Source organism: Drosophila arizonae, chromosome X, assembly GCF_054131065.1.
Source record: "Drosophila arizonae isolate 15081-1271.41 chromosome X, UAZ_ARI_1.0, whole genome shotgun sequence".
In the NCBI taxonomy this organism is placed as follows: Eukaryota; Metazoa; Arthropoda; class Insecta; order Diptera; family Drosophilidae; genus Drosophila; species Drosophila arizonae.
This window is the reverse complement of record NC_142927.1, coordinates 29377937-29405454: the sequence shown is the minus strand read 5'-3', so window position 1 is coordinate 29405454 and position 27518 is coordinate 29377937. Positions and strand designations below refer to the sequence as shown.

Here is a 27518-nt window from a genome sequence, read left to right as displayed (position 1 = left end):
AAGTAGCTGGAATCGTGCATTAAATAATACAAAAGTAATAGTATTTATAAATTATAAATTTTAATTTTTGTTCAATTAAGGTTTAATATATATATGTTTTTTGTTATTATATTCATTGTCCATTAATATACCTAATAATGAACTTGTAACAAAAAAATAGCAAATAAAAAATTTTTAATAGCTAAATTAAATAAAAAAAAAAAAAAAAAAAAAAAAAAAAAAAAATATATATATATATATATATATATATATATATATATATATATATATATATATATATATATATATATATATATATATATATATATGCTATTAATTATTATATATATTTTATATTAAAAATCTATTTAAATGTAATATATAATAAAAAGAGAATTAAAATTTATTACTATCCTTTAATACAATAAAAAAAAAAAAATAAAATAAAAATAAAATTTAAAAAATTGTATAGATTATATATAAATAGGTTTTTTTCAAAGTAAATTGATAATCGAAATAAATATACATTTAAATCATATTAATTATTTATGCGTTTATGAATTAATTATCGCTATAATATATTCAATTACTAATATAACATATATAAATATAAATATAATATAATAATATAATATTGAATAAACAAGAAAGAGCCAAGTGAAATCTAAAAAAAAATTTTTTTTGTACATTTAATTAAAAAGCAAAAGTTTTTATTCAAATATTAATACATTTGTCTTTTTTAGATGCAAGATTACCCTAATCTCGTCTAAAAGCCTTTCCTATGCTCACAAACCAGTCTACACTTAGTTCATTTCACGCAATACTCTGGGCCAAGTCGCCTCATAGCAATAGCAGAATGAAAATCATCCACCCCAGCAACAAATGCAAATCATAAATAAAGCATCAATAAAGCATAATTTCGTAAAAATAATCCTCCATTCTCTGTTGTACAAATTACTCGGAGCCCTGCCAATCAAATGACTAAGCAGCAAATCGTTTTTAATTCGGCTTTAATGACAGAGTGGAGCTGCGGACTGGAGATGCGTCGATAGATGTCCAAGTCATGTGCGCGCAATACGATTGTGCATGAGAAGAGTCGAGTGCGTCGATTGCTGATTGTAAGGAAGGCAGCGAAAGGTTCGGGGCGTGGAATGTGTTTTCATATAATAGTTTGAGTAACATTTCGAACGCACTTGCGACGGCCACTCGACGACAAAACAGCTAACAGCTAACAGCGCACAGCTAACAGCCAACAGCTTAGCAACTACTTGGGCCGCAGCGCTTTCCCCCTCAAGCCAAAATCAAAGCCAGAGCCGTAAGTCGTTAGCCGTATCCATATCCGGCACTAGTTGGAGTGTGCCATTTGCAAGGCACTTGTGGGACAAAGCATTTTGGTCGATCCACTTGCAGAGGGGACACACACACACTCATATGTGTGTATTTATATTTAGGTAATGGTCTATTTACTGAGTGCCTGAGTGAAGACCAAAATATATTTGATTGAGCATGGCGGAGCAACAACAACAACAATAACAGTAAATGTCTATAAGACGACTTTTAATTTACATTTATACATGGCCATCATTTACATTGGTTGTTGCTGTTGTTGTTGTTGTTGTTGTTGTCATTTCGTCTGTCGCACGCATTGCCTAACATTTCTTTATTATCGATGGCGAAACGACAAGCAAATGCAGCCGGCAGCTGCTGAAAAAATCGTATTGCGTACAAATTGCAAATTGCAATGAAACGCTCAGGCCGCAGCTGAAATTCACAGCCAACAAAATATCTAAATAAAATGCCAGCAATTCAGATTGTACAATAGCGGCGCATGGGCATTGATTGGCCAGCGGACTGCGGACAAATTTGTCAATTTGACGCCAAAGATGAAAAACTCAGAGTGCATGCATGCATGCGGCATGTACATGCATGCATGCCACTTTGGGCAACTGCAGCAATCGCTCCAAATCGGTCCGAGTCCCTTGCATTTAAAGGCATATCGACTCGATTGGCCGGGGTGACGACAACAGGTTCAATTCGAGAATCACTTTAAAGAGCTGTCCCCAAAGTGCAGACACGACCAGAAGAGAGACAACACGGCCGGCCACTAAATAACAACTTCTTTTTATGCCAGCCAGTTGGCTGATGATGTCGATAAGTTGCAACACGGCAACCGCTGGACAACTGTGGCACATATATTTCCCTCTGTTGCCAGCAGCAGCAGCAGCAGCAGCAGCAACTGCAGCTGGAGCCCAGTTTCTTATGTAAGCCAGTCAGTCAGGCAGTCGTTACGCCTGCAAAAACGATTTCGCATAGTTACTGCGTACATAATTGCAATAGTATCTCATCCACAGTTGTTGTTGCTGCTGCTGCTGCTGCTGCTGCTGCTGCTGCTGCTGTTGCGCTCGCTACTGCTCTTAACTTGGTTACAGTTGCTGCTGTCGATCGCTTTGCATAGAGTCTGTCCCGCGTTGGCCTTGAAAATTAAACTGGCTATTTAAGCATATGCATGTACATTTGCATGCATATGTATGTAAGCATGTGGCTTTAATTGCCCATGATTGCCTACAGTTGCTGCTGCTGCTGTTGCTGTTGCACTTACTCTACAATGGCCCGCTGAGAATTCGCATTAGAATTGGCAATGGCTTATGAAACTTATGAACGACCCACATTTCAACTTTTATGGTAGGCAATGTCAAATGTGATCAGTCCTTGACATAAGCCAGTTGCTGATCTACATATACATATACAGGTATGTAGTCAGTCTATTTAGTATTAAAATAAATCAAAGCTTAGCCATATTTTACCTGTTCAGCAAAGATCTTTGGGATGGACAATCAATGGGTTAATAACATTAGTTTATGATGCCAACTATCTTTTATTTATCAATTGTATTATTTTTTATTTTTTCAAATTATAGTTTTAATTAAGATTAGACATAGACAGCCTTACGTTTGGTTATGGAAGACTCTAGGGAAAAATATGAAATATAGATTTTTTAATTGGATATGATCAATAGATCTGCAGACTTCTCTCCTATATAGTTATCAAAGACTCTGTCATTTCATCTAAAAATTTTCTCTCATAGAATTAACTAACTCACTCTTTATATTAATTTTATTTATTTCACTCTATATTTTTATATAAGTGAAATATTTAATGAATTTTTAAAAATATATTGAAGAGTTTTTCTTCATTTAAAAAATTTTCTTTTTTACAAAATTTTAATTTTCATTATTTTAATGCCAGTTTTACTTTATACAAAAATGCTCAAAATGTACCTAAAATCAAATCGAAAAGTCATAGCAAATATTTTTAAGCTAAAGAGACAGCAGATGAACTTATCGAAATTGATAATCGGTCCTGATCAAAGATATAAACTCATTAGGCTCTATCTGCTTCATAAACTTTTACAATGCACCCAATAACAATAAACCCCCACTTTCAACGAATTTCAATGGGTATAAAGACTGCCGAAGATATTCTTGCACAAGTATTGAAGTGTTTAAATGTTTAAGACGTATCTTAAAGGCAGAAATATGCATTCCTTAGCGCTTTTGATTTATATTATTAATGACAAGCTCAAGTCATTTCCATATCCATTGTATATTACTTTGGGTATTAACATAAACATCGTCGAGTCGCATCTTTGGAGGCGATGAGAAGTTGTCAACCTTTTCAGTTTGATCGCTAAAGATTTGCCCTTCACTTCGGGTAGGCGTCCCCATAAACTTCAACACCCATAGAAGCACGCGAATGTGTCATGGAGACAGTCGAGTCTCCCAGACACAATGTACTTCTGTTCAATTTGACTCTGTAATTTGAAGGCAGCTGAGCGCATAACGGCACTATCTGATATTTTCGATGGTGCACGTAGCCGGGCCAGAATTTGCGGCACGTCGAGTCACGTAGCGTCACGTTTCAGGCACTCGAGCCCCAAGCCAATGTCAACGCCCCGCAGAGATCAATGCCTGGCGGAATTGCGTATACGCCAGGGGCGCGGCACACACATACATATGCAGATCAAAAGCACTCGGAGCGAAGCCGCCGCCGTCTCAGCACGAGTTGTGCAATCGAAAAGCTTAACATTTGAAATTTGGATTAAAGTGCAGCCAGTGGAGCATAGGCCCAGCCAGATGCACTTTTGCCTCGGGTGCAGGTGCGCCACTTATATAAAGCAAAAGTCACAAAAACTAGCAAACATGAGTGAGTGGATGGTCACGGGCGATAAGGTGGCGCATTTAGCATCGCATTTTGTCGAGATTTATGCCGTGTGAATCCAAATGTCCCATTGTTGGCCAATCCAGCCCAACAAGATGCATTATTAACGTGAGAAATTTAGTGGCCCATTCTGAATTTTGACCCAAGGTATTTGCAATTAAGCAACAATGAACAGACAAGAGTGCTAGCATGTAGTCGAGTGGCCCTGACTGTGAGCTACCCTGTAGCCAGCGAGTTCTCTAGTTGGAGTCCCGCTTCTATAAACAAGAATTCCCAAAACATCGATATTGATCGATAATTGAGATATGTGAAAGACACTCTGAGAGTTATGATAATAATATATGAGCATATAAGTTAAGCTGAAATAAGGCCTCAATTTGGTATTTATCGATATACAGTAATGTGATTGAAATTCAGATCGATAATAAGCAAGTCTGATATCTATAATAATCGATTTATATAAATGTTTGGAATATGGATTATTTCTATACCCAGATGAACAAACACACAACGTATACAGATATTTTTTGAGGGAACTAGTTTATCGATAATTAGGTGTAGAACATGGGTTCATTTGACATTCAAGTCGATAGACACGCGACAAATAGGCTTCAACGAAACGTATTTAAAATCAATATATATTATTAATTTCTGTGCCCGATTGACAAGTATATGATATATGAAAACTTTTTTAAAATTGAGATCTATCGATATACAGTAATGGGAGACTTTGGTATATAGATTGATAACCCACTAGCTCAAGTCATATTTAGTGACAAAAAAAGTATGAATGGGCATTAATTGACTCAGGCAATGACACCGTCTTATCCACTGTCAATGTCAATGACTTTAGCGATGCGATGGAAACACAGCATCTATATCAATATCAACATTAACATCAACATCAACATCAACATCGCACGACAGATCTAGAAACCTGCAATAGTGTGAACTTTCATTATTGGCCGCCGGTTTGCCATATCGGCTGCTGCCGCTGCGGCTGCTGGTGAAATTCAGCTGATCCTGTCTTCTCTAGATGAGCGCCAAATACAAAGAGTTGCCGGGGCTAAATCGCCAATTATGAGCTAGTCGATGCCGCAGCTGACAACGACCACGCAGGAGTCACTGAGTCAGAGCAGTCATTGACTTTGAGTTGGAGTTGGAGTTGGAGTCTGAGCTTGACTGGAAGCAACCAGTTGGATACTCCTCGGCTTTCTTAATCGTGGAGCACCGAAAAAGCGAAAGTTGTCATTAGCCAAGCCATTGATGATATCGCCGGATGTCTAGCAGTTGAACGGGCCAGTTCATTTGGCAGTTGGGATGAGGCTGAGATTACGGGTGACTGCTTTTCGGCGGTTTGGGGCTTGGCAATCGCCGATTGGGTCAACATCTGCGGCGTACACGAAAAAAGAAAACGCGAGTCCCATTTCCATTTTCAATGTTTGCCAAAGCGGTTTCACACACCCAGACACCCAGACACACACACACTCACACACACAGCTCGTCTGCTCGATGCATTATCACTCATGTGTGCCAACCAGCGACTATCTATAGAGCTCGAGTCGAACGTGTTGCTGTCAACTGAAAGTTGCCGCTGATCGCGGTGATCGATGATCGATGATCGATGATCGATGTTGCCAAGGCCGAGCACATCAAATCATTAAAGCACCCAAATCAGCAACTAATCACTGGCTGTGATTAGAAATTCATACAACGCCTCGCTGACTGATAACTGGCTGAGGCTGAACTAGTTATGATATTTGCACGTTTACTTGTATTTGAGAGAAATCTTGGATGATAAATGATACTCTTAGACGTTTCATGCTGCGTTTGAGCGTTTACGCTACATTGATCTTTGCTAATCTGATCAATTAAAATTATTATAATGAGAGAATATATATTTGCGCTGATGGATAGTTCCATGTTAAAGATTCAGCAATAGATATTGACATAATCTCGATTGGATAGAAAATGAAAGCATTGAAAGTATAGGAAGCATTGCTAAAATATGATTTCAATGTAAATAAACAATTTTCGCATTCAGCAATAACGTATGGTTTATCACTACTCTAATTGAGACAATTCTACGCATTCAACTAAAGATGGGCTTGATGGGAGAACAAAAATTTTGGATGGAACCTTATTAGAATTAATTTCTCTTTTACTTCAACAATTTGCAAGCACTTAAAGAAATGTAACGCCAAACACAAGCAAAAGCCCCTATCAGCTGTTGAATGAGCAAGATATATACGTAATAGAAGAAAAGAAATGAGACTCAACAGAAATGATCCACTAATTTAATCCTTTTTTACACACAATTCATACTGGATATTTAAATTTATCTAAAATTCCAAAAACATCTTAGAATTTGCACTTAGCTAAGTGAAGAAGTGAATATAATGTTTGTTATTACAAATACAATTTTATACTCATATAGTCTGTGGACTAATATCATTAATGGGATCTTCAATGAGAAATTTCGCTGCAGAATTAAAATATCAAATGTTATACTATATGTGCCTAAGTTTGTTATATATTTGATTACAATTAATAAATATATGTACTTTTATATAAACATACATACAAACACAAATATTTATATATACATAAAAGAAACATTATTTAATTAATAGAACTGGTTGACAGAGTTACTTTATCGCTTCAATTATAGGTTCTTTCAAATCCAGCTCATGACACAAGCAAACATAAAATAACGAGGGGGAAAAAATAAAACGTTAAATGTCAAAGCTACACTGCACTACAAGCAAATGAACTGATTTATTCAAAGCAGCAACCGCAGATCTAATGAAAACTCGCAGAGGCATTGAGTCACGGGTGAGGAATTTCAATGACTGCCGCAATTCCGCTTGAGCCGCACAGACCCGACGCGACCAGACCAGAACAGACTCGATCCAACCCGACCGGACCAGTGGCTTGGACCTCAGTGTACCACAAAGTAGCCAGTCCGAGCAGAGCTAAGCGGTGAGTTGCTATTAAAACGAATCTAATTACAAGACCTGCATTAACAATGAACTTTCATTGCGAGGCAAAGTGATCTGGAAACATGGGCAGTCATAATTGAAAGTTAGCCAGGGATGCAAAAATAGTTTTCTTCCATGAGAATTTAGTTTAATAATGCTGCGTCTCGTTGAGAATGCCAACAAGAAACTCATTGAGCAGAAGTACCAAATTGTAATTATTCAAGAAAAAAGAAGGTTTTACAATTTAGTTTCATCGTGAGTTAAGATCTGTTGCTAAGATGTCAATGCTCTAATGGTATTATTCCCTTCTATTAGAGTAGCTGAAAATACTTGAGGTGAATCTATCCATCTGTGCTGCTGTCTATCCAGACAGATTGACACTGGAATCTGCCCGAGTCATTCACTTGCAGAGCAGAGCTTTCCTACTAGTTTCATTTAATGCATTGAGGCGTGTTAGCGTCACGGGTGAAATTGGCAGAGCTCGAATGCTGCTGACTTACAATTTGACAACTAGTCGCCGGATTAACGGTCGCCGCACGGGCCAATGGCAATGAAATTACGTCAAGGCACGAATGGTTTAATGAATACATCATGATCGGAGAAAGCCGCTCTGCATGTGGACAAAAACTAGATGCGAATGAAAAGCGAAAGGCCAGGTAGAACGAGTGAAAATGTCTCAAAATACGGATCTGAATCGATCATCGCATCACTGCCAGAGCCGCAAGTCTGCCATTAGCCAGAGCCAGAGTAGTATGGCCATCAATGAGCATGAGTATGAATTTCATCAATTAGCCGGGCTGCCAAGTAAAATCGAAAGTTGAGCTCTGCAAGGCAGCCTCTTCGTTTGCTCGCCAATTATCATTTACGAGCGCTGTCTTAGCGATAATTAGCTTCGCTAATTCGACGCCTGCCAAGCAAATTAGCGCGCAGAGAGCTCGGGTGCCATAAGCCTTAATACTTGGCCAGGTAAAGTATTTTTATAAGCCTTTTATTGAAGAGGCGTCTGCACCACTTATGCAATATTTTCACAGCAAACACATGTAATATACTAAACTACCAAAATACAACAAAAACTGAGAAACACAAATAAACCGAAGCCAAATGAGAAAGAAACAGACGAGAGTTACGTAAGCGGTGCGCCCTTTAAGCTCACAAACTGGTTTATCATATAAATGTATACACATATAACATCATATACTATATATATGAAGACATATTTAAAAAGTATTTGCCATTGTTCGCCTATACATATATACTGATATGTAGCATATTCGATTATGTTAAAATCATGTCACAGTTATGCCAAATTAGGTAACATTTGAGCCATCCCAAAAGAAAACTGTTTGAGCGACAAAGTGTTTCGAGTTCAGTTAGTTGAGGGTCTCTAAGATTATGGGATTCTCTATCGAGTAGTTCCATACTTTACAGACTCTAATCTATATATGATGTTCTATCTTCTATTTGTAATTTTCATTGAAAGAAGAGGAAATTGATAACTGCATGTACCGTAAGATTTAACCATATAAGATGCTATGGCTGTAGCTCTTAGGATTTAATACAATAGCTGAAGCAATTATGAAAGACATTACTTGGAACAAAGTGCATTGGAGGATCTTAGACATAAGTACATTTATCTGTAAAGAGAGACGGATTAAGGGGGAGAGATAGATGGGCGAACACGGGCAGTTAGATTTGACTATTGAATTCCGTATTATTACAGTGGAATAATAGAAATACACATTACTCTAGATTAGAAAGATCAGATAATAGATACATAGTTACAAACTCAGTCTCGCCTCCATCGGCAGTGCATAGGAATACTTTATAAAGCCAATCCCTCTTCCTCTACCTCTTTCATGCATTCGCACAAATCCATTAAACTCTCAGCTCACAGATTTAATGGGCTCTGCTTATGAAGAGCTGAAGCCAAAGCGAATGTTAGCGACTGCCAGTAAAAAAGAAGGCAAAGTCAGAGAGCGTGGATTATGCTTGTCATTTGGCATATGAGAAGGAAGAGAGCGGCTTGAGAGGAAGACCCAAGGCGGAAGATGTTTGAAAAGTAATTTGTGCACCATAAAGATGCTGACCATTGTTGGCTAAGATAACACTAGGTTTTCCGCTGGATCGTGATAAGCTAAAGCTAAGAAAAAAACATTGTATTTCTTTAAATAAATATGTATATTTTTTATGTTGCTCTAGGAAAAACCAAAAACCACACTTAGATATAAAGTAATTGCTTATAGATAATACATATTATTCAGTCAAAAGATTGGGACTACCTGTTTTTTATTACTTTATATTCATAGTGTTGATTGATTACTATGATAAGGAATGGCTAATATACTATAAGTCATATTTGTTATCCAAAGTTGTTCAAGTTGTATTCACTCCTTGCCTTCTCAATACTCTATTGATACAGTTACATACTCAATAATTGTTAAGCATAGCTGATTCGAATTTAATTTATTTTACTGTATATTTTATGGAGGAGTCAATACCAACAGCAATACCAATACAATAAACCAATCTTATATAGGCAACTTAGAGAACAATGAAGCTAATGCAATTCCCAACAGATTTTTAATTAAAATTGTTTGTTCAAAATTGTCTTCAAGTCTTCTAATTGTTGGTAAGGAGAACTCGACCCTCGGCCAAAAGCTGCACAAAGCTGGCCTACTTGTGTCTGGTGGCAAACAAAGAAGCCAACAATTGTTGCCAAATCTCATTGGCCGCGGCATATCAGCTGCACAATATTGAACAGATATACAGCCATATATAAATATCTATATGTATATGTATATGTATATGTATATGAATAAGTTGTATAAGCCAGGCAGCATGGGCATTGTGCAGCGATTGTTCAGTTGATTTGGATTGATTCATCGTTTGTGTGAAATCAAATTCTTTAAGTAAATACCAATTGAGGGTCAGTTGGCTTGTTGGTCATTTGGCACTTCAATATCTCAGGAATTTCAGCACTCAGCTGCATGCTGCCAGCTCTTGTTGTGGTTGTTGTTGGGGTTGTTGTTGCCGTTGCCGAGGGGCCGCAAGCAAAACAAGTTTAAATGCCAGCAGCGCGCAGCGAGGCAATTTTAATGTGTTTTCTCTTGAGTTAGCTTTGGCTTAAAAATTAATTTATAACTTTGCTTTTGCCACAGTTCGACTCGCACAGCAGGTCGACCTTCAAGCCATATAAAATTGCACATTTACAGTTACGAGTGTGTTGTCGTGACACAAATTCAAGTGTTCTCTCTCTCTCTGACCTCATCCAACGAGCCCGTTGCTAGCCGACAGCGATAGAGAGAGTAATGAAGAGAGATGGAGAGAGGGAGAGAGACATTTGCAGAATCAGTTAACATATACCGATCTACATACGTATGTATATGAGACTCTGGGTCTATTAGCATATTTATGCATATATCACATATTCTTAAGACTTGTTTAGAGGCGAACTGGAATATGTTTTCGCTTTTCATTCCTGTTTCGAGCGATATTCTGTATGCGAAAGTGACTAAAAGTGAGAGTACAAATCTGAAAGAAGACTCGATCTTATCAGGCACATAGCCAGCCGGGTATTCACACTTGCCAAATACTCTGCTCGAGGTTGTTGACTCCACAAAGCTGCCTAAATTTATACAATCGACCCCATGCTGTGGGCGTGCAACGAGAAACGCCTACTTCAATTAAAACTCTTACTCAGCAAAGTCGCCCGATTTAATATGGAGCATACAAATAATAGTCTACCAGACTAGTTGTCTATGTGAGCGAATATGTTCTCTGAATTCTCTTTTCTCTCTGACTACTCTTCACACTTAGAGGCAGCTCAGTGAGCTACAGCTGCAATCTGCGAGAGACTGTGCGTCTGAGTGTGGGAGAAAGCTGGTTAAGGCCCACATGAAAAGCCAGAAGACATGCATAAATCATAAACAGCTTATATAGTGGAGTGGTCTAGGGGGAGCTCTACATGTTTTTCACTGCTCTTTGCTGCAAGAAAGAAAGGAAAAGTTGGACTGAATGCCCGCACAGCTACGGAGTAGATGGCTTAATGGCTAACACTGATCGGTGAATCACTATGAATTATTTATTAGCTTATGAGCAGAGCAGAGCACAAAAATCAAAGCATTGTGATTACTGCGCTCAGGCAAGGTTATACAATATCTTAAGATGATCGATCAGCAATGACAGTTGTCTTGTGACAATACAATAAAAACATAATGAAATATTTGCAAACCAGCCATAAAGCGGACAGCTAAACATACTTGCTCACTTTGGCAACTTAGTATGGATCGCAATTTTATTTATAAATCAAAGACGTAAGACGAACAAGGCCACCACGGCATCTTGGATGTAAATTCGCTTGAATCATCTGACATATTTATATGTAAAAGTAACTCGAAGAGGCAAGAATATTTCAGTTGGGCTAGCGGCTGCATAATACTCGCTCGCAATTGAATCATTGCGATAAGCCTGAAGAGGAGGCCTTTGGGTAGGTCCGATTGTATTGAATTGCTCTACAGCAAACTAACATGAACAACTATACAACTAGGAAAAAAAAAACAGTATATTTGTCCTCAACATGAATGAATCTGAAAGTAATCCACACTCTTATCTTTTGTATTTCCACTACTATTCCCAAAAGATTGTAGTGTAAGAAAGAGTGTAATAAATAAAATGAAATGAATATGAATTTTTGATCATCGTTTGCCAAGTTGAGTAAATAAACCAAATATCATGGCACAAAACCAATATACCCTCTTCCCTTCTCGAGCGAGTATAAGTCCCGTAATTGTCAATAATGTAGCAATGATATATTTTACTGCTTCACTCTTCGCCAGACTCTTCAAAGATAAACGCCAAGTTTTTGTCACAAGCCCAAGTCGCGCAACTGGTTTGCACTAAATGCTATGCAAACCTCTGCAACTACACACATACATAGCTAGAGATGTGTGTGTGTGGCTCTCGGCTCTGGCAAAAGGGTAAATAATATGCGGGCCCAGGTCCCGAGTGCTGAAATCGAGTCACATCTAAGCAGTATCTGGAGCATGTCTGCATCTGAAGGCAGCAAGCGCCGTGCTGCATACGTAACGACGCCGCTCTCCGTGGCCTGAACAATGTTGTCTCTGGAAGATACATTACGGGCCGCGGATGCAGCAATGGATTTGCTCACTGCTAAAAGGCACTTTGTTGCCGTTTCAGCAACGTGGCTTAATTGGCAAACCGGTAAGACAATCAGCACAAGACTGCCAGCCAGCCAGCCCGCCAGCTCGTCAGCCCGCCAGCCAAGCTTCGCAAATCAACGTGAAGATAGAAGCGCGTGCGATTCAAAATTCCAAATCAACGCCACAAGCTAAGAGGCTGTGCATCAGAGAGTGAGTGAGAGGGAGAGACTTTAGTGTCGAGAACACTTGCAACTTGCAATATTTAATATATTGTATAGAAAGGTAGCGTTGGCAGTGTTGCCGTGCTGCAAATGCTTTCTGACGCCCGCAGTCAGTCGGAAAACTGGCGAGGGATGGGCAGCACTTGAAGGTGCATCGTTTCCGTCTTGTTGAGGTCGCTATAGATACACACATACATGCATACACCCATCCATATGCACAGATGTTTACGTATGTCATGCGCATATTTCAGAGCTGACATCAAGCGGCGCAGCAATGATGAGCAGAGCTATTCAGTCTTTGACACTTGTCGCAATAAACTTGTTTCGCCCCCGCCCCAAAAGCCGAAATCTTGTCCGAAAATATTTGTATACCCAGCGTATACGAATCGAAATAAATAGAGAAAAAACAAACAGAAAAGTGAAACAAGTTTAGTTCGATCGTTTTGCGCATGCGCATGCGCAGTTACGATCTTCTCCTTCTTCTTCTTCTTCTTCTTCTTCATCGAGCTGCCTCTGCTACTGTTGTTGTTATTACTATTTGTGTAAATGCGCAACCAAAAATTTGCATGACAGTTAAAGGTCCGTGAATGGTCGTCGATGGGCCATCAATAGCATCTGGCACCAGATGTGATGGCCAATCGCATACGCATACGCATACGCATACACATACGCATACGCACAAGGCGGATGTGAAAGAAAACTATCAAAAAATCGTCAACGAAAACGAAATCGAACGTAAATAAAGTAAAAGTAAATATATACAAATATACCTGTATATGTACATATGTATGTATATACTATTTGCTGGTATGCATTGCATGCTTTTGATATTTGCTTCTCAGAGATTTTGTTGTTGGCAAAAATCTTTAATATGCACGCTAGGCTGCTCGGTACGAGATACAGATACAGATGCAGATAATTACGGCAAATTCAATTTGATTTTTGAGTAGGAATCGTGTTCGAAAGTTTTTAATAGGTGTTAATGGGGAAATGCGTTGCTTTGCCTAAACAAAGCCATGCGACGGCCATTATATAAGCCGCAAATGCTGGGCAGCGAAAGTAATCAATGCGAGATACATAATGATATATGTATATTCCCAATCGGAACTGTAACAAACAAGTGAAGACGTCCGAGGGAGATAGAGAAGAACATGAAACGAGACCTGTCTTTCCCAGTCCGACAGTATTCAGCCGAAGTTACTTAGTTTCTAGCACATAAACTTGAGCGTGGCTAGGAGCAGAGTAAGAGCCAATTGGTAGATCGTATCTAATTAGTATTTATAATTTATGGGCCCATGTGAAACAGAGAAATTTAATTAAGACTTGTTTATATAAGAAATATAACGCCAAATGAATGCCAAAAGGAAGCGATGATAAAAGACAACAGAGCCAGAGATAGGCGATGACTGATGACTCGGGGGAATTCCGCGTTTCGCCCACACATGCCGAAATTCAAATCCGTTAAAGCAAAGTTATAAATAAATTTGAGTGTCGCAAAGCCACCTGAGATACGCAGCCAATGATGCGATAGATGCAGAGAGACAGATCTAAGGGCCGAGCAATCTAACGGTATGTGAACGAAGCTATTGCACGCTTCAATAGTTTCAATTAACCGATGGTTCCGATACGATATCGACTTTCAATACGGCTAACGGTTAACTATAACCTAAAACCTGAAAGTCTGGTTCGCATTGAAATCGACTAACAAACAGGCGAAGATACGGAAATATCTTTATAGTATTGTCTTTAATTAGATACATATCTATTTCTTATTTCTCATTTATTACTTATTTATTTATGTGCATGATTCACTTTTCACTCTATTTAAGCTATTCAGCCCATTCAGTTTTATCTCAAAACGCATCTCATCTCATCTCAGCGAACTCTTTTCCCTCGTGCCTTGATAGATCTATGATGTCATGATCTTGCCGTCTGTGTTGACTTGCTGAGTTTCAGTGCAGATAATCTTGAGCAGGTCTGCGTCTGTCTCCAGCTCTCGTGATATTCACAACACAATAAAAATGACAGCTATCAAAGCAATAATTAAACAGATCAACAGGACTATTAATACAGCACCAGATATTGTTCGGCAATAGCTCTATCAGGTCAGGCTTATGGCATGAACACTAGAATTTGGTTGAGAAGACTTGCCGAGGCAGAGGCGTAAGTTAAGGTGAGAGAGTGGGCTCCAGCCCAGCTGCCCTCACACGTGTAGTATCTGTAAGTACCTTTTCGACCTCTTTTGAGACTGACTTGGGGAAGTGTGGAAAGGCCACTTTCACACGTTGCAAGTACTTGTTGCTTCTAGATACTTCTTCAAAGTACTTGGTCAACACAATAAAGTATTTTGGTGAAGCATAGTTAGATTTTTCGTTATACAAGTTGGGCTAACCTTTCATCTGCTTGTGTAAATGTTAGTTATCTCCTTGGGTATATATTATTGAAATATAAAGTTTATCATTCGTAATGATTATACTATTATTCGTACGTCGGATTGTCCTATATGAACGTAATGATCCTCTAAGCTACAAAATCGTAAGTCATATATATTCTAATAATAATAATCATTAATCTAATAATAATTATATGTATTCATTTGGTATAGCTCTGACCCCTATTACTAGCCAGACATTAAACAGAACTTGATTGAGTCATATATAATGATATGTGGCTAAACGGAATGGATTCAGCAGAGTTTTGGTAAAGCTGCGCAAATAAGCTGCTTAACTAATATATGTTTAAATTATTATATATGGACGTAAATAATAACAAAATAGAGTCGAATGTATCCATTTGTGGGCAGCTTAGCTTTGGCTCTTCGCCTCGAGCGATTAATTATGCAATCAAAGCGCAAAATTCTTTCGACCAAAAAGTTAAGCAACGCAAATTAATGCAAAATGAAAACGAAATCACAAATTAACAGAACTCAGAGATACGCGAGAAGATGGGGTCTACAGAAAACCTGTTGTAGAACTTTTGATAGTTATTTTTATACTTCGGCTTGTTTTCTGTACTTTTGTATTTTGGGCTAGAGATATACGAGTTGCGATATACCGAATAGATATGTGGAAGTGCGTGGTGAATATATCAAGTGGCGGCAACGACTTCCTTGAGCAGTCAACTCACAGAGAGGCAGACATATGCACATATGTACATATATATACATATATATGTGTATAGGTATGAGTGACTGAGCAATGCTGCTGCAGCTCTGCCCTTGGGATGGGCCAAGCGGCGACAACTTTCGCCTGGCGGCGCACTTTCAAGGTTGCTCGAGCCGAGGCGTTTATCCTGTCGAATCATATAATCAGCGAGACTCGAATGCTGCTGGAATGTTGCTAAACGCAACAAGCAACAAGTTTTCAAGACATGACGAAAGACGAAATGAGCAAAAGTGAATTTGTTTCTGCTTTTTTCATTTTTTTTTTTTTATGCCAAACAAAGTTTGCAAAACTTACCGGAAGCATTTTGGCGGCGAGGCGTTTATGGCCAACTTTTGAGTGTGGTTGTTCGTATGCAGTCGAATGTGTGTGTGTGTGTGTGTTTGTACCGATTTTGAGCACTTCGCTTATGTTGTAACTGTTATTGCTTGTTGATTGTTGCAGCTAAACGCAGTCAACGGGCTGGCCTTCTTATTTGGCGGCGATACCAGCTAAAACGTTTTCTTCATTTATCAATTATCAATTTGAATTATTTGTTTAAATTTTTCCAAAAATTTGCGAAAATGTTTGTGAAATTCAGAAACAAAAACAAAATGCATATATGTGAAAATTGGGTCAGGTAAGTTATTGTTGTTACAATTGTAGTTGTTGTTGTTGTTATGGTGGTTGTGGTTGTTGGTGGTTTTTGGCTGCTGCAGAAAAGCTTTGTGCAATCGGCGGCGCCTGCGCAGATCTGCGATCGTTTATGCTCTGCTGCCCAGCGTTAAGGCGGCAGCAGCAGCAGCAACAACAACAACAACAGTAAAAGCAAAAGCAACAAATGCAACAAACAATGAAAACCAGATCGAAAACAAAAACTGTTACACACGTCTGCGCATTTAGTTTTTCACTTTCGGCAGGCGTTGCTTTTACCACAATTCCGCACATTCATTTCATTTCATTTCATTTTTCATTATTGAATTCAAAAACACTTTCGCATTGAGTGGTTGATTGTAATAATTTAGTTTCTTCTTTTGGATTAACACACAACTCAAAAAAAAAAAGCAAAAACAAAACAAAAATGTTTAATCATTGAGGGCATTCAATGTTTGCTCAGAAAAATAAATCTCATTCAAATTTGCCGTTAATCATTTCAGTTTTGATTTCATCTCGCGTACAAATTAACCAGCAATTGTTCCAGCAATGTGGATGGAAACCGCTAAGCCAACATTACCGTTCAAGAGTTGCCGTTGCACTGAATTCGCGTTTGTGGCCAAAAAGCGTAGACCAGGCGCTGCTGGCCCATTGCTGAACGGGGCACCAGTCAGACGTCAGCCATAAGGCAACAACACGTTTTTCGAGCTGCGCAGCCGCAAAGCGTCGACGTGCGACGCCGGCAGAGCGCTGTTAACAGCGGCCGTTAGCAGTTAACAGAGCACTGTTAATTGCAGTGCAAATTCAATTTGCAGCAGTAGCTAACATGATTTGAATAAGCAAGGACATAGTGGTGTATAACAGAGCTCTGTTAATAGTAGTTGTTAACAGCTAACATAGCTCTGCTAATTGCATTTCAAAATTAATTTTCAATGGTAGCATAAATATGTATTGATATGCAAGGACACAGATTTGCATAGCTCTGTTAATGGGGTCATTTCTAGCTTACAGCACTGTTAATTGCACTGCACATTCAAATTTCAATGGTAGCTAACATATGTATGTATGCATTTAAAATGAAAAGGATTACTGAAAAGTAAATAACAGAGCTCTGTTGTTAATAGAGAGCTACTGCAAATTTGATTTGCCGTTAATGCTAATGTTAGTGTCAAAACTAATTATATTTAAAGAATACTATTAAAGATTGTTATATTTTTGGATTAGTAAGGAAAGGATAAGTTGACTTGAAGTAATCCTTACTTATTACTCATATGCTTCCAATATGTGTAGAAAAACAAGAAAATTGTTTCTAATATTTCAGGAATTTGAAACAACAAAAACATGTATTATATACATAAATATGCATATGTATAAATTTATGTTTTGTTAAAAATGTAGTTAGCCTTCAGTGATAAGACACTGATTCTAAATTTAAAATCGATCTAACCGGTTGCTCTTTTTATTGGGATATGATAAATTCATACAATCTGATCAATCAAAGTATAATTAAAGTTTATTTATGATTCAGATACGAATCTGAAATACAGAGTTCGTCTAAGATTCAAGCATTTACAATTTATTTTTATAAATTATAGAGCTCTGCACAAGTATTATAGTTGTTTATAAAAATTGGTAAATAAGCGCAGCTTTCACAAAAAAAAAATTAAATAAATAAATAAATAAATAAAAATAAATAAATAGGTGACATAAAAATAAAGATAAAAATGAATTAAAATTGGTAACAAAATCAAAAGTATTGTCAGCGCAATGAAATTTGGTTTTTGGGGACTGTATTAAAGTATATTTTTATTGCCATTTGGTTCGAATCATCTTTAGGTCTTATATTAAACTGGGTCAATTGCAACAGGTGTTGTCTTCGTTATGAATCTTGTTTGACTTGCTGGGACATGGTCTTCGTTTATTGCGCATGTAAATCGACAGAGCGAGAGAAAGAGACAGAGGGTAGAGAAAGACCAGCGAAGAGATACTTATGTATATTAGGGCTGGGCCGGAACCAAAATCAATGTCTGCAGCCAAGCCATACAGCTGGTATAACTGCTGTTACAGGTTTTCAACGGCAGCGCGCATGCGTGTGGTTGACCTTTGTTACCGCTGCTGGCCAACGTCCAAGCATATCAACAACAAAAAACCTTTACATAATACCCATTAAATGCTGTCATCGAAATGCCGATCGAAGCGGCGGCGCGAAATGAATTTCAAATATTTTATCAAGTCGTTGGGTTGTTTTTATTGATTTTGCTTTTACTCTTCTTTATTGTTTCGCTTTCGTCTCTCTCCCCTTCACACACTCACACGAACACACACACGCCCATTGTATATATATATTTTTCTCTTTGACTTTGCAACATGGGCTCGAGTTCCGTTTCCCCAACCCAGACTCGAACTATTTCCATATCTATTTGCATTTGCTTTCGGCGATGCACCCAGTTAATAGACTTATTTCGACGTTTGTGTATCGCACACAGCCGAAACGGGTATATTGGGTTTTTGCATTACTGTAGAAAAATTGAAAATTAAATACCCAGATACAAAATTAATAAATTTATTAAAAATGTATAATACATACACTATACATATACCATCTGGAATAACTTTTTTTTATAGTTTGTTAAACAAAATGTTTTAAATTATATTTATAATTTTTCCTATTTCTTCAGATCAACGTAGTTGGAGAATTCTCAAATAAAGTTGAATTAGCCTTACATTCCGATTAAGACTATTCAAGCATGAACATCGAATTCACGAGCATTCCTAGAGCATAAACATTCTTGGGCCCACAAGATCGTAATGTGAAAAGAACAGTACTGCCACAAGTTCCCAGAATATAATCGAAACTGGACAATTAATACTAAGAACAGATTTGGTATGTATAGAGTTATATGAAGCTCAGCATTTATTGATGCAGCTTACTCCAAGTCAATCGAACTCTTAACTTAGTATTCTAGTACTCTCTAGAAGAAATATAATAACTAATTTTTCAGTTTTTAATAGTTATCTTCAATAAACCTGCTTCATTGAGCCATCCACAGATACAGCCATTATACAAATAATATGCAAGTTCTTCAAGCAGAGTATGCCACCATCGACTACAATATTCTTATGAAGTTACATTCGGAAATTATGATGTTATTAGCATTGGCATAACTGGTAAGAACTCCTGGCCGATGCATCCGCTGCACGTTCCAGGCACATTAAATGCCAAGCACGCAGCGAATGCATCAGCCAGCGTGGAGTCCTCTCCAGGTGTTTGATAGCCTACTTCCGCTCAACGGACATGGGACGAGGCGCTGCTCACGTCTGTGCAGCTGGCATCCTTTATTGAATTTAGGAAATACCACTTATTGCTGCTGAGGATTACCAGTTACACAGGTCAATAAAATTAGAAATGACTTAACCATGAATCACCCTGTGCGTGTTGAATAGCAATCAATGACTTTGAGCAATGCCAATATAAATGTTAATCAACTTTAGATTGAGTAATATGTGATATGATAACTGTATGTAAAAGTAATCTTCAGCCCGCCAAGAAATAATATTTTTTCATTTTTAAAACTTCTTGTTGATATTGTCTCATATCTAGGCTCACCTGCCGTAAGAGTGGTAAAAAGTGGTAGTAGTGTTACTGTGTACGGTTAGATACAAAACTCCGTTATGTTCGTTCATCCATGTTACCAAATGGAACAACAAACAATTCTTCTTTGCTTCTTTTCTACTTACACAACAAACAGTCCATGTACAGACATGTATGCGTGTATGCGTATTTCTCGTGTAAGCAGAAAGACGCGAAAAATTATTGAAATAGCTACTGCTCGAAGGGTTCAGGGGATCTCGTAGTCGAGCAGTCTCGACTAGAGCTTTCTTACTTGTTATATGCATGTATTTGCCAAAGCACAAGTCTCTAGTATTTGACATACGCCTTTTACAAATGCGTGGGTTAGGGGGTGAATTAGAGGTGGGGGGTAAGTTTTGACAAAAACCGAAATTGTATAAAATGCATATAAGTATACATATAAAATTTTCAGACTCTAACTTCAAAGATGTAGGAGATATAAATTTATTACTGGTTTTCGATAAGGTTTTTGATCGATAATAAAATATCGGGAGTAGTTATCGACATATATAAAAAAACTCGATATGCGAGCGATATACACGGACCTAGGAAAAAAAACTTCAAGTCTCTAGCTCTTATATCTTCTGAGATTGACGCGTTCATACATATACATATATTCATACATACGGACGGACAGACGGATAGTGCCAAATCGACTCAGCTCGTCGCCCTGATCAAGATATATATACTTTATGGGGTCTGCCACGCCTCCTTCTGCCTGTTACAAGATGTAGAATATGTAGAAGATATAATTTTATAACTGATTTCCAATAAGGCTTCAAATCGATAACAAAATAACAAAGTTTGTTATATATCCGCAACACGTCCAAACATTCGGATAGACGGGCACACAGACATAGGGACTGGGCTAAATCGACTGAGCTCGTCGCCTGATCAAGAATATATATACTTTGTAAAGTCTGCCACGCCCCATTTACATACATTTCAGCAAAACACTGAAGTTGGATGCATATAAGTTTATATACTTATGTTATGTGCATCCAGTAGGGGCGTGGCAATCAAATGTATACCAATATCAGCGTGCTTTTTAAATTCTTAAACAGACAACTACAAGGATGTAAATAATGAAGTTCTTTTAGCTTATAGCTTAAAATAATCATTTTTGTATTTGAAATATTTAAGCAGCAAAAAACTCATTTCGATGGCTTTTACATTATTCTTAACTGTGTTCGAATCCAGGCATCTCTTCTGAGGCGCCGTTGCTTTTGACTTCTTAAGAGCCAAATTACATGGAGTATACTTCAAGCATGATTTGCAATAAATTGTGTATAAAAATATTTGTGCACTTATTCCTTCTGCGAAATATGATAAATTCTTAACAAGGGAGAAAAGAATATGTTGTATGTATATTTATTCCAGCTTTTATAAGACGTGTTCAAGTTTCTTTCCGAATATGATTTTGGTAATATCGAATTTCAATAGTCTTTTAGGTCTTAGTGCTTATTTTTTAGCAAACATATTTTTTAGTCAATTCTATAAGTCTCAGAAGTTAAGGCATATCTTCAGACTGTTATTGGACTGAAACAATAGCTTTTCGAACTTGAAGCTGATTGTAGAGGCACTGCTTAATTAGTTCATATACTATCGATGGTGGAACTAGTTGATAGTATTATATTGACATTTGGAATTATGGAATGAGAACAAAACAGTAGTATTTATATATATATACATAGATCAATTTAAATAATATCATCGAAGTACATGCATTAACAGTCTTATGTGGTTTCAAAGATACTTTGTAGATGATAGATTACACATAATCTTAAAGTTGCCCTTAATGAAATATAAGATTCTGGGTTAGTATTTCCAGTAAACGTATAAAATAATTTATTTAGTAGTTTGTTGGAAAAGGTTTTTATATTTACAGAAACAAATTATAGATCTGAATGTACTTGAATTTAGTTAGGTAAGTTGTAGACATTGTATAGTTTAAGTTGTTATTTTCCAAATAGCATTTGTTTGAATTTGAATATAAGTTAATAATATGTTTTAATATATACTAAAGTAAATTAATTTGTAATTTGTAAATGATTGAAAAATATAAAATAACAATGCCTATTTATAATAACAGATTGTTAATTTTGTGATCATATGATGCATTATCTTGATCGATTATTCATTAAAAACATTTTTATCTTTTTGACAGACATTTCAGTTGTTTCAATTTGTATAGATTCTACAATATTTTAGCTCTAATTAAATTCACTTAATAAATTTTTAAGATCCTAACATTTATCTGATTTCGTTTACTGCAACCAAATTCCTATTTAATTGTTTACTTTCCTAAAAGTGTGAAATTAATTTGTACAAAATGGCATGCAGCATACATATATTGTATTTTATTTAATTCACAGGGGTGCAAACCAACACAACGTAGAGAGGGACGGAATATCGCACAAATTAGAGGAGTGGAGAATGCTGCACATCGAGATGCCAAATGTTTCATTTCACTTCTCGTTGAATTGGTAACAAAACAACATTACTTATATTGATTTAAGGTACTTATGTATTAAATGCAATATCCATGGGTTGCTTACCTATGTTTCATCAGACATTTTGCAATTTATAATCACTGAATGCATTACTATAATTTGTTCGATGGTATTTATATTTTACTTAGCTAATATGTATGCTATTCATTTGCGCTGTAGTCCGCCGATGGGACGCAGCATGGCGGTTGTTAGCGCCGGGATCTTCGCTGAGCTCTTCTTTACCTCATCAATGGCATGAATCATGCGGTGCGGATCAGTGAGAAACCAAATCCACAAGAGTTTGCTATAGCGCCAAAGCTTTTCTTTGTCCTATTATGGAGGAGGAAAGACAAAACGTTAAGAACACTCTCTATTAGTGAGAGAATACTGTTTCCTTGCTGACTAACCATACGCTCTAGGATCGTTTCCTGGAACTCAGTGCGCAATTGGCGAAGCGAGTCATCGAAGCGCAGCTGCTGCTGTCGAACATCAAACATGGGATACAAATATCGAACGTTCTCTAGCATGGGTTGATCAAGTGGCGAATTATAGACGAACGGGCACAGCAGTTGAGCTAAGTCCTTGCTGTAAAACCGACTCGGTAAACCCTAGATTAAGACCAATAATTCTAAGGCTCTACTTACAGTTCGGCCAGCTGCTTGTGCGCATACACTTCCGACTTGTGGCTCAACATGCTGTGTAGAGAATTAGCCAAGAGACGGCCAAACTTTTCATACTCAAATAAGCAGCTCTTGGCCTCTGCGGAGCGAACGTTCTGGCCGAGATGTGTCGATAGCTGACTGGCGATTTCCTGCACAAACTGGGCATAGATGCCTTTAGAGCTGGCGTTCAGCGAGCGCATCGCCTGTATACGCTGGCAACTAGAGTGCGCCTGCATACAGAGACCAATGGAGCTGTCCGTACAGTTTCGCTTCTTCTCTAGGTCCAGTTGTATGCCTATCCAGATGAGCTCAGCATTGGACAGGGCATCGGAAATGACAGTCGTCAACTGCTTGTCATTTTCGCGGCGACGCAGTGCCCGCTCCAGCTTGAGCTTGGTGTTCTCGTAGAGGACCAGCTCAATTCGCTGCTGCGTATGCTGCTGGACGTGCATGGCCAGCGCGTTCATCAGAGTCTCGTGGGTGCTCGTCAGGTGATTCCTGTTGAGCAGCTGCAGCTCGTGTGTTTCTCGCACCATGTCTGCCAAGCTGATGCAATGGATTTTATTGAGATCGACGTGATCAATCAGTGCCTGTGTGGCCTTCGCCTTGGCCTTCTCCTTTATGTACTCCAGTGTGTGATACTGAATGCTGTGCGTGAATAGTATTACTTATTGCGTTCAGGTATTCGTTTTGCCCACTTACGACTTTTGCAGATTCTCCAGATTGCTATTGAAGTGCTGCATGTTCACCTCGGCGTCCTCGAATTCCGTGAACTCTTGTATCTTGAAATTCTCCTTCATGTAGAGAGTGAAGTACTGCATGAAAGAATCACATTTCAGGAAATACTGCTCGAGCGGCATCTGGTGCATGAAAAGGGGCGGCGACTGTTGCATGGTGAATCCCTTGTTGGCCTCCTCGCTCAGCTTGGAGTTCTCTCGCTGCACCTCTTCCAGTAGGCGAGACTTCGCCTGGCACTCCCCTAATAGCTCCCTCTCTCCATTACTCAATGACAAAATCGAACACTCCAGCTCGCTTAGTTTGCTGCTCTGACTGTGTTTTGTGTTCCTTTGATGAAAGGAAGCTGTTTACTAATCAAGATTGTCGCTTTGTGCTCTTAATAAATTGCTTACTGCATTTCGTCGATCAGTATGCAATAATCCTTGGTTGCCTCCTTAATAGCTTCCACCTCGAGGACCAGTGCGTCAACGTCATGCGCCGTGTATTTTAGTAGGCCAGGATTTTCCGATTCTATTTGTTGTAGCTTTAGGGCACGCTCTGATTCTTTCAGCCATGTGCCGCGCTGCTTCATCTCCTCACTCTCTAGTACTTCCTGTTCTGTTAAAATATTGGAGTCCGTAATATTTTCTGACAAAAAGTTGAAGAACTTCTCAAACTGTTCGTCGTAAATAATCCACTGATTGGAGCTGTCGATGCCCAGCTTTTTAAGCATCTCCGAATTCTAAAAGAACGACAATGCATGTAATCATACAAGATATGTAGATATATATACACTTACATTTAGCATATCGCCCATTTCCGAATAGGGAACTTAAACAAATCTAATACAATTAAATAGATCCCGCTACCATTTGCAAGTCAACGCGCTAGTGATGCCATGTACGGTAATCGAATAGTTTTAGTTCTTATAGCCGATATACTAAACTGAAGTTAACAGTGCCAAAATGAGTCGAACATTAATCTGTTTGAAAATTAACTGTCAAATATTACGGATGTTACAGTGTCATGTGAGTAAATTTCGATACAACACCTAGATGGCTCTATCTATCTGTTATCGGTAAGCCAATGTGATTGTCAAACAATATTTACTAACTATCGATTAAATAACTTTATTATTATCGAATGTTGCCCTCAGGAAAAAATGCACGTTAGATTCAATTGAACATTTCAAATGTTGGCTTAGCGACTGGTTATATTTCTATGCGCCTATTATTTATACGTGGTACATTTCAGTGCACGAAAAAAATGTAAATGTACTAATAAAATAATGAAATACAATTTATATTTGGAACTACACATTATGTTGGTTGCTGGCTTTAAAGCTATCGATACTCCTACTTGTTATCGTTGCATAACTCATTATGGCACTGTTAACAAAAATGTGGGTTTTCTTGTTTTGTTTTGTTTATTTTATATTAAAGCAGTTGACCACCATGCTAAAAAAATTTTCATTTAAATAAATAAAGGGGTTTAGACGTTAAGCTATTCTTTATTCAACAAAAGTCTCTATTATTAGATTTCGGGTTGCAAAAATTACTCATTTGCGACTGTTACAAAAATTTTATGTGAGTATAAAATACTTAGTCAAGTTTGAATTTTGTGTTAAGCTCGGTAGATTATTTCAAACTGCTTAGTACCGTTAACAGTGCACAGGTGGCGGTAAAAATTACACATAAGTAAAAATATTATCGCATTATGAATAACATTTATTTATGTACACATTTAATATTATATTCAATTAGATTTACTGGAGACTATTCTACATTTCTCGTAGACTGTGAAAATTTAGGTCGCATGCAAAATGTGCAAATGTTAACACGCTCCGCAGCTCTGTTGCCATCGTTTTCGCACTTGTGCTCCCACTTCTGACGCAGACAGGGCTGTCTATCGGTTCCTGGTGGCGGGATGAGAGGACGTGGGATAAGAATTGAGTGTTAAGATAACTGGCAATGAAACGAATAATTAATAGCTTGCTTGCCTGCGTGCAACGTGCTGCTCAGGTGCGTTATATAGCTGCTGGCCAGGTGTATTATTTCGATTTTGGATAGTTTGCGATTAACGGGCTCCGTGGGGATCAAGCCGCGCAGCGCTTCATATGCAGCATTCACGCTAAACAAATGTAAACACCACTCAAATGAAGTGGACTTGGCAATTACTGCTAAATGACAACTCACTTGAAAGTGCGATGGCGCTCCCGTGCATTAATCTTCTGTCTAGGCGGTGCTTGTCTGCGCGTATGGCCAATGAGCGAGTCCTCGGAATCGGCGCCCACGTTGCTGCCGCTGCCATTGCTGTCGGCGCCGGCAAACGAGGACAGGACGTACGCTGAGAACTCAAGGGTCTCGGTAGCATTGATGTTGATGTTAATGTTGATATCCCTGTCCATGTCCATGTCCATGCCCATATTCATGCCCATATCCATACCCATATCCATGTTCGTGCTGGAGAACGTGCCTACACATATGTGTATGTGTGGACGCAGCGCTGCTCAGAGTGCGAATGAGCAGCCGACGGCCGCAGAGGCTGACTCTTTGGTCAGCTTCAGCTCTGGGACTCAGCTGCTATAATTGTGGGCTGCTGCTAAACAAATTAAGTCATCGTCGTCGCAAGTGACGACAAATTGTGCATGAACCGCTACATTTGTGCGTATGTGTGTATGCACATATACACATATGTATGTACATATGTACATACATATAGTCGTATACAGAGGCAGTCGTAACTACACAACTAAACATCCCAACAGTACTTATGCGCACTTGTCAAAACAAACGCACTGCTCCTTGTCCTCTCTCCCTCTCTCTCTCCACTGGCTACGCCCGCGTGGGCCGTTCGCCCGTCCCGCTCTGCCACACAAGACGCGTGCCGCCGCTTGCACAAGCATTTAAATTGTGCAATTTTAATTGCTCGTGCGCCACTCGAAATGACGCGTCCCAGGATAAGCAGCGAGCCACATATTTGCGGCTGCTTTTCTTATTGCATTTCGCGTTTCGCATTCAGCCAATCTGCGCTGACCGTCGACGCGTCGTCAGCACTGCAAGCAGTAAAATTTTTATATTTTCGATTGTTTTTGTTTTTGATTTCTGTTTGTTTGCTTTGCCCGCCTAGTGCCCTAACCGGAAGTGGTTCTCAAGTGCGTTTAGCTGCTGATGACGCCTGTGCCACATGCAGCGCACGCGCAGCCCTCACGCCCAGCTCCCTAAATTTCACGCAGTGGAATGGGTAACAAGAGTGAAATTGCTAGCTATATCGGTATCTATATGCATATATATATATATGAAGTCTATCTACTGAACACATTTTAAGCTAGTTTAACAAACAACAAATAGTATATAGAGAGAGCTCATATAAAAAATTTGATTTGTGGATATTCAGAGATTGAATATCTATTGTATTTGAGCACAGTCGAAATATGAGATATGAGTGTTATAATAACGTTGGCATTATCAGTGGAAAGACATTCTCAAATAAAGCGCACGAAAGGCGTCGTATATACACTGATATACTCTGTGATGTATTCATATATAATTGCGCACAAAAGGTGAATTGTTCTACAATTGCTTATGCAATTTATCTCTTGATTGATTCTCGAATTGAGAAACAAAATCAGGTTTACATGGTTACAGGCTCTCTCTGGGCTAAG

The 27518-nt window shown here is 38.3% G+C and overlaps 3 protein-coding genes and 1 long non-coding RNA gene across 17 annotated transcripts in view; 1 reads left to right on the top strand and 3 right to left on the bottom strand.

The window, feature by feature from the left end:
- Positions 1–17055, bottom strand: part of Cht6 (Chitinase 6) — a 41157-nt gene extending 24102 nt beyond the window's left edge. For 6 of the 11 annotated variants that reach the window (XM_089475730.1, XM_089475735.1, XM_089475738.1 and 3 more), the window contains exons 1-2: positions 16877–16948; positions 16017–16222 (exon numbers count right to left, since the gene is read on the bottom strand). In XM_089475730.1, coding sequence (XP_089331856.1) covers positions 16017–16025 — 9 coding nt within the window. In that variant the 5' untranslated portion in view covers positions 16026–16222; positions 16877–16948. Of the gene's footprint in view, positions 1–16016; positions 16223–16587; positions 16611–16631 lie in introns of those variants that run through there. The other 5 variants (XM_018015361.2, XM_089475733.1, XM_089475731.1 and 2 more) reach the window with 5 other exon arrangements.
- LOC149268100 (uncharacterized) lies at positions 2365–19399 on the top strand. 4 transcript variants are annotated; one of them, XR_016271314.1, is made up of 5 exons: positions 2365–2728; positions 6869–7179; positions 7250–7433; positions 7494–8144; positions 19031–19399. It is a non-coding gene; the product is annotated as an uncharacterized LOC149268100 (long non-coding RNA). The 4 variants fall into 4 exon arrangements; XR_016271313.1 differs by having other exon boundaries at positions 6869–7433; positions 19031–19236; positions 19355–19399; XR_016271311.1 differs by having other exon boundaries at positions 2366–2728; positions 6869–7433.
- A 2754-nt stretch (positions 19400–22153) lies between these two features.
- On the bottom strand, positions 22154–24875 carry dgt3 (dim gamma-tubulin 3). The gene is made up of 6 exons (XM_018016902.2): positions 24654–24875; positions 24268–24596; positions 23840–24202; positions 23120–23785; positions 22883–23060; positions 22154–22805 (listed from the first exon to the last, which is right to left on the bottom strand). The coding sequence occupies exons 1-6, from the start codon at positions 24669–24671 to the stop codon at positions 22641–22643; spliced, it is 1719 nt and encodes a 572-aa protein (XP_017872391.1). The 5' UTR covers positions 24672–24875; the 3' UTR covers positions 22154–22640.
- Positions 24876–25413: 538 nt separating this feature from the next.
- LOC108620043 (transcription factor 15) lies at positions 25414–26884 on the bottom strand. Its single transcript, XM_018016910.2, has 3 exons — positions 26050–26884; positions 25854–25984; positions 25414–25769 (listed from the first exon to the last, which is right to left on the bottom strand). The coding sequence occupies exons 1-3, from the start codon at positions 26307–26309 to the stop codon at positions 25630–25632; spliced, it is 531 nt and encodes a 176-aa protein (XP_017872399.1). The 5' UTR covers positions 26310–26884; the 3' UTR covers positions 25414–25629.
- Positions 26885–27518: the final 634 nt, after the last annotated feature.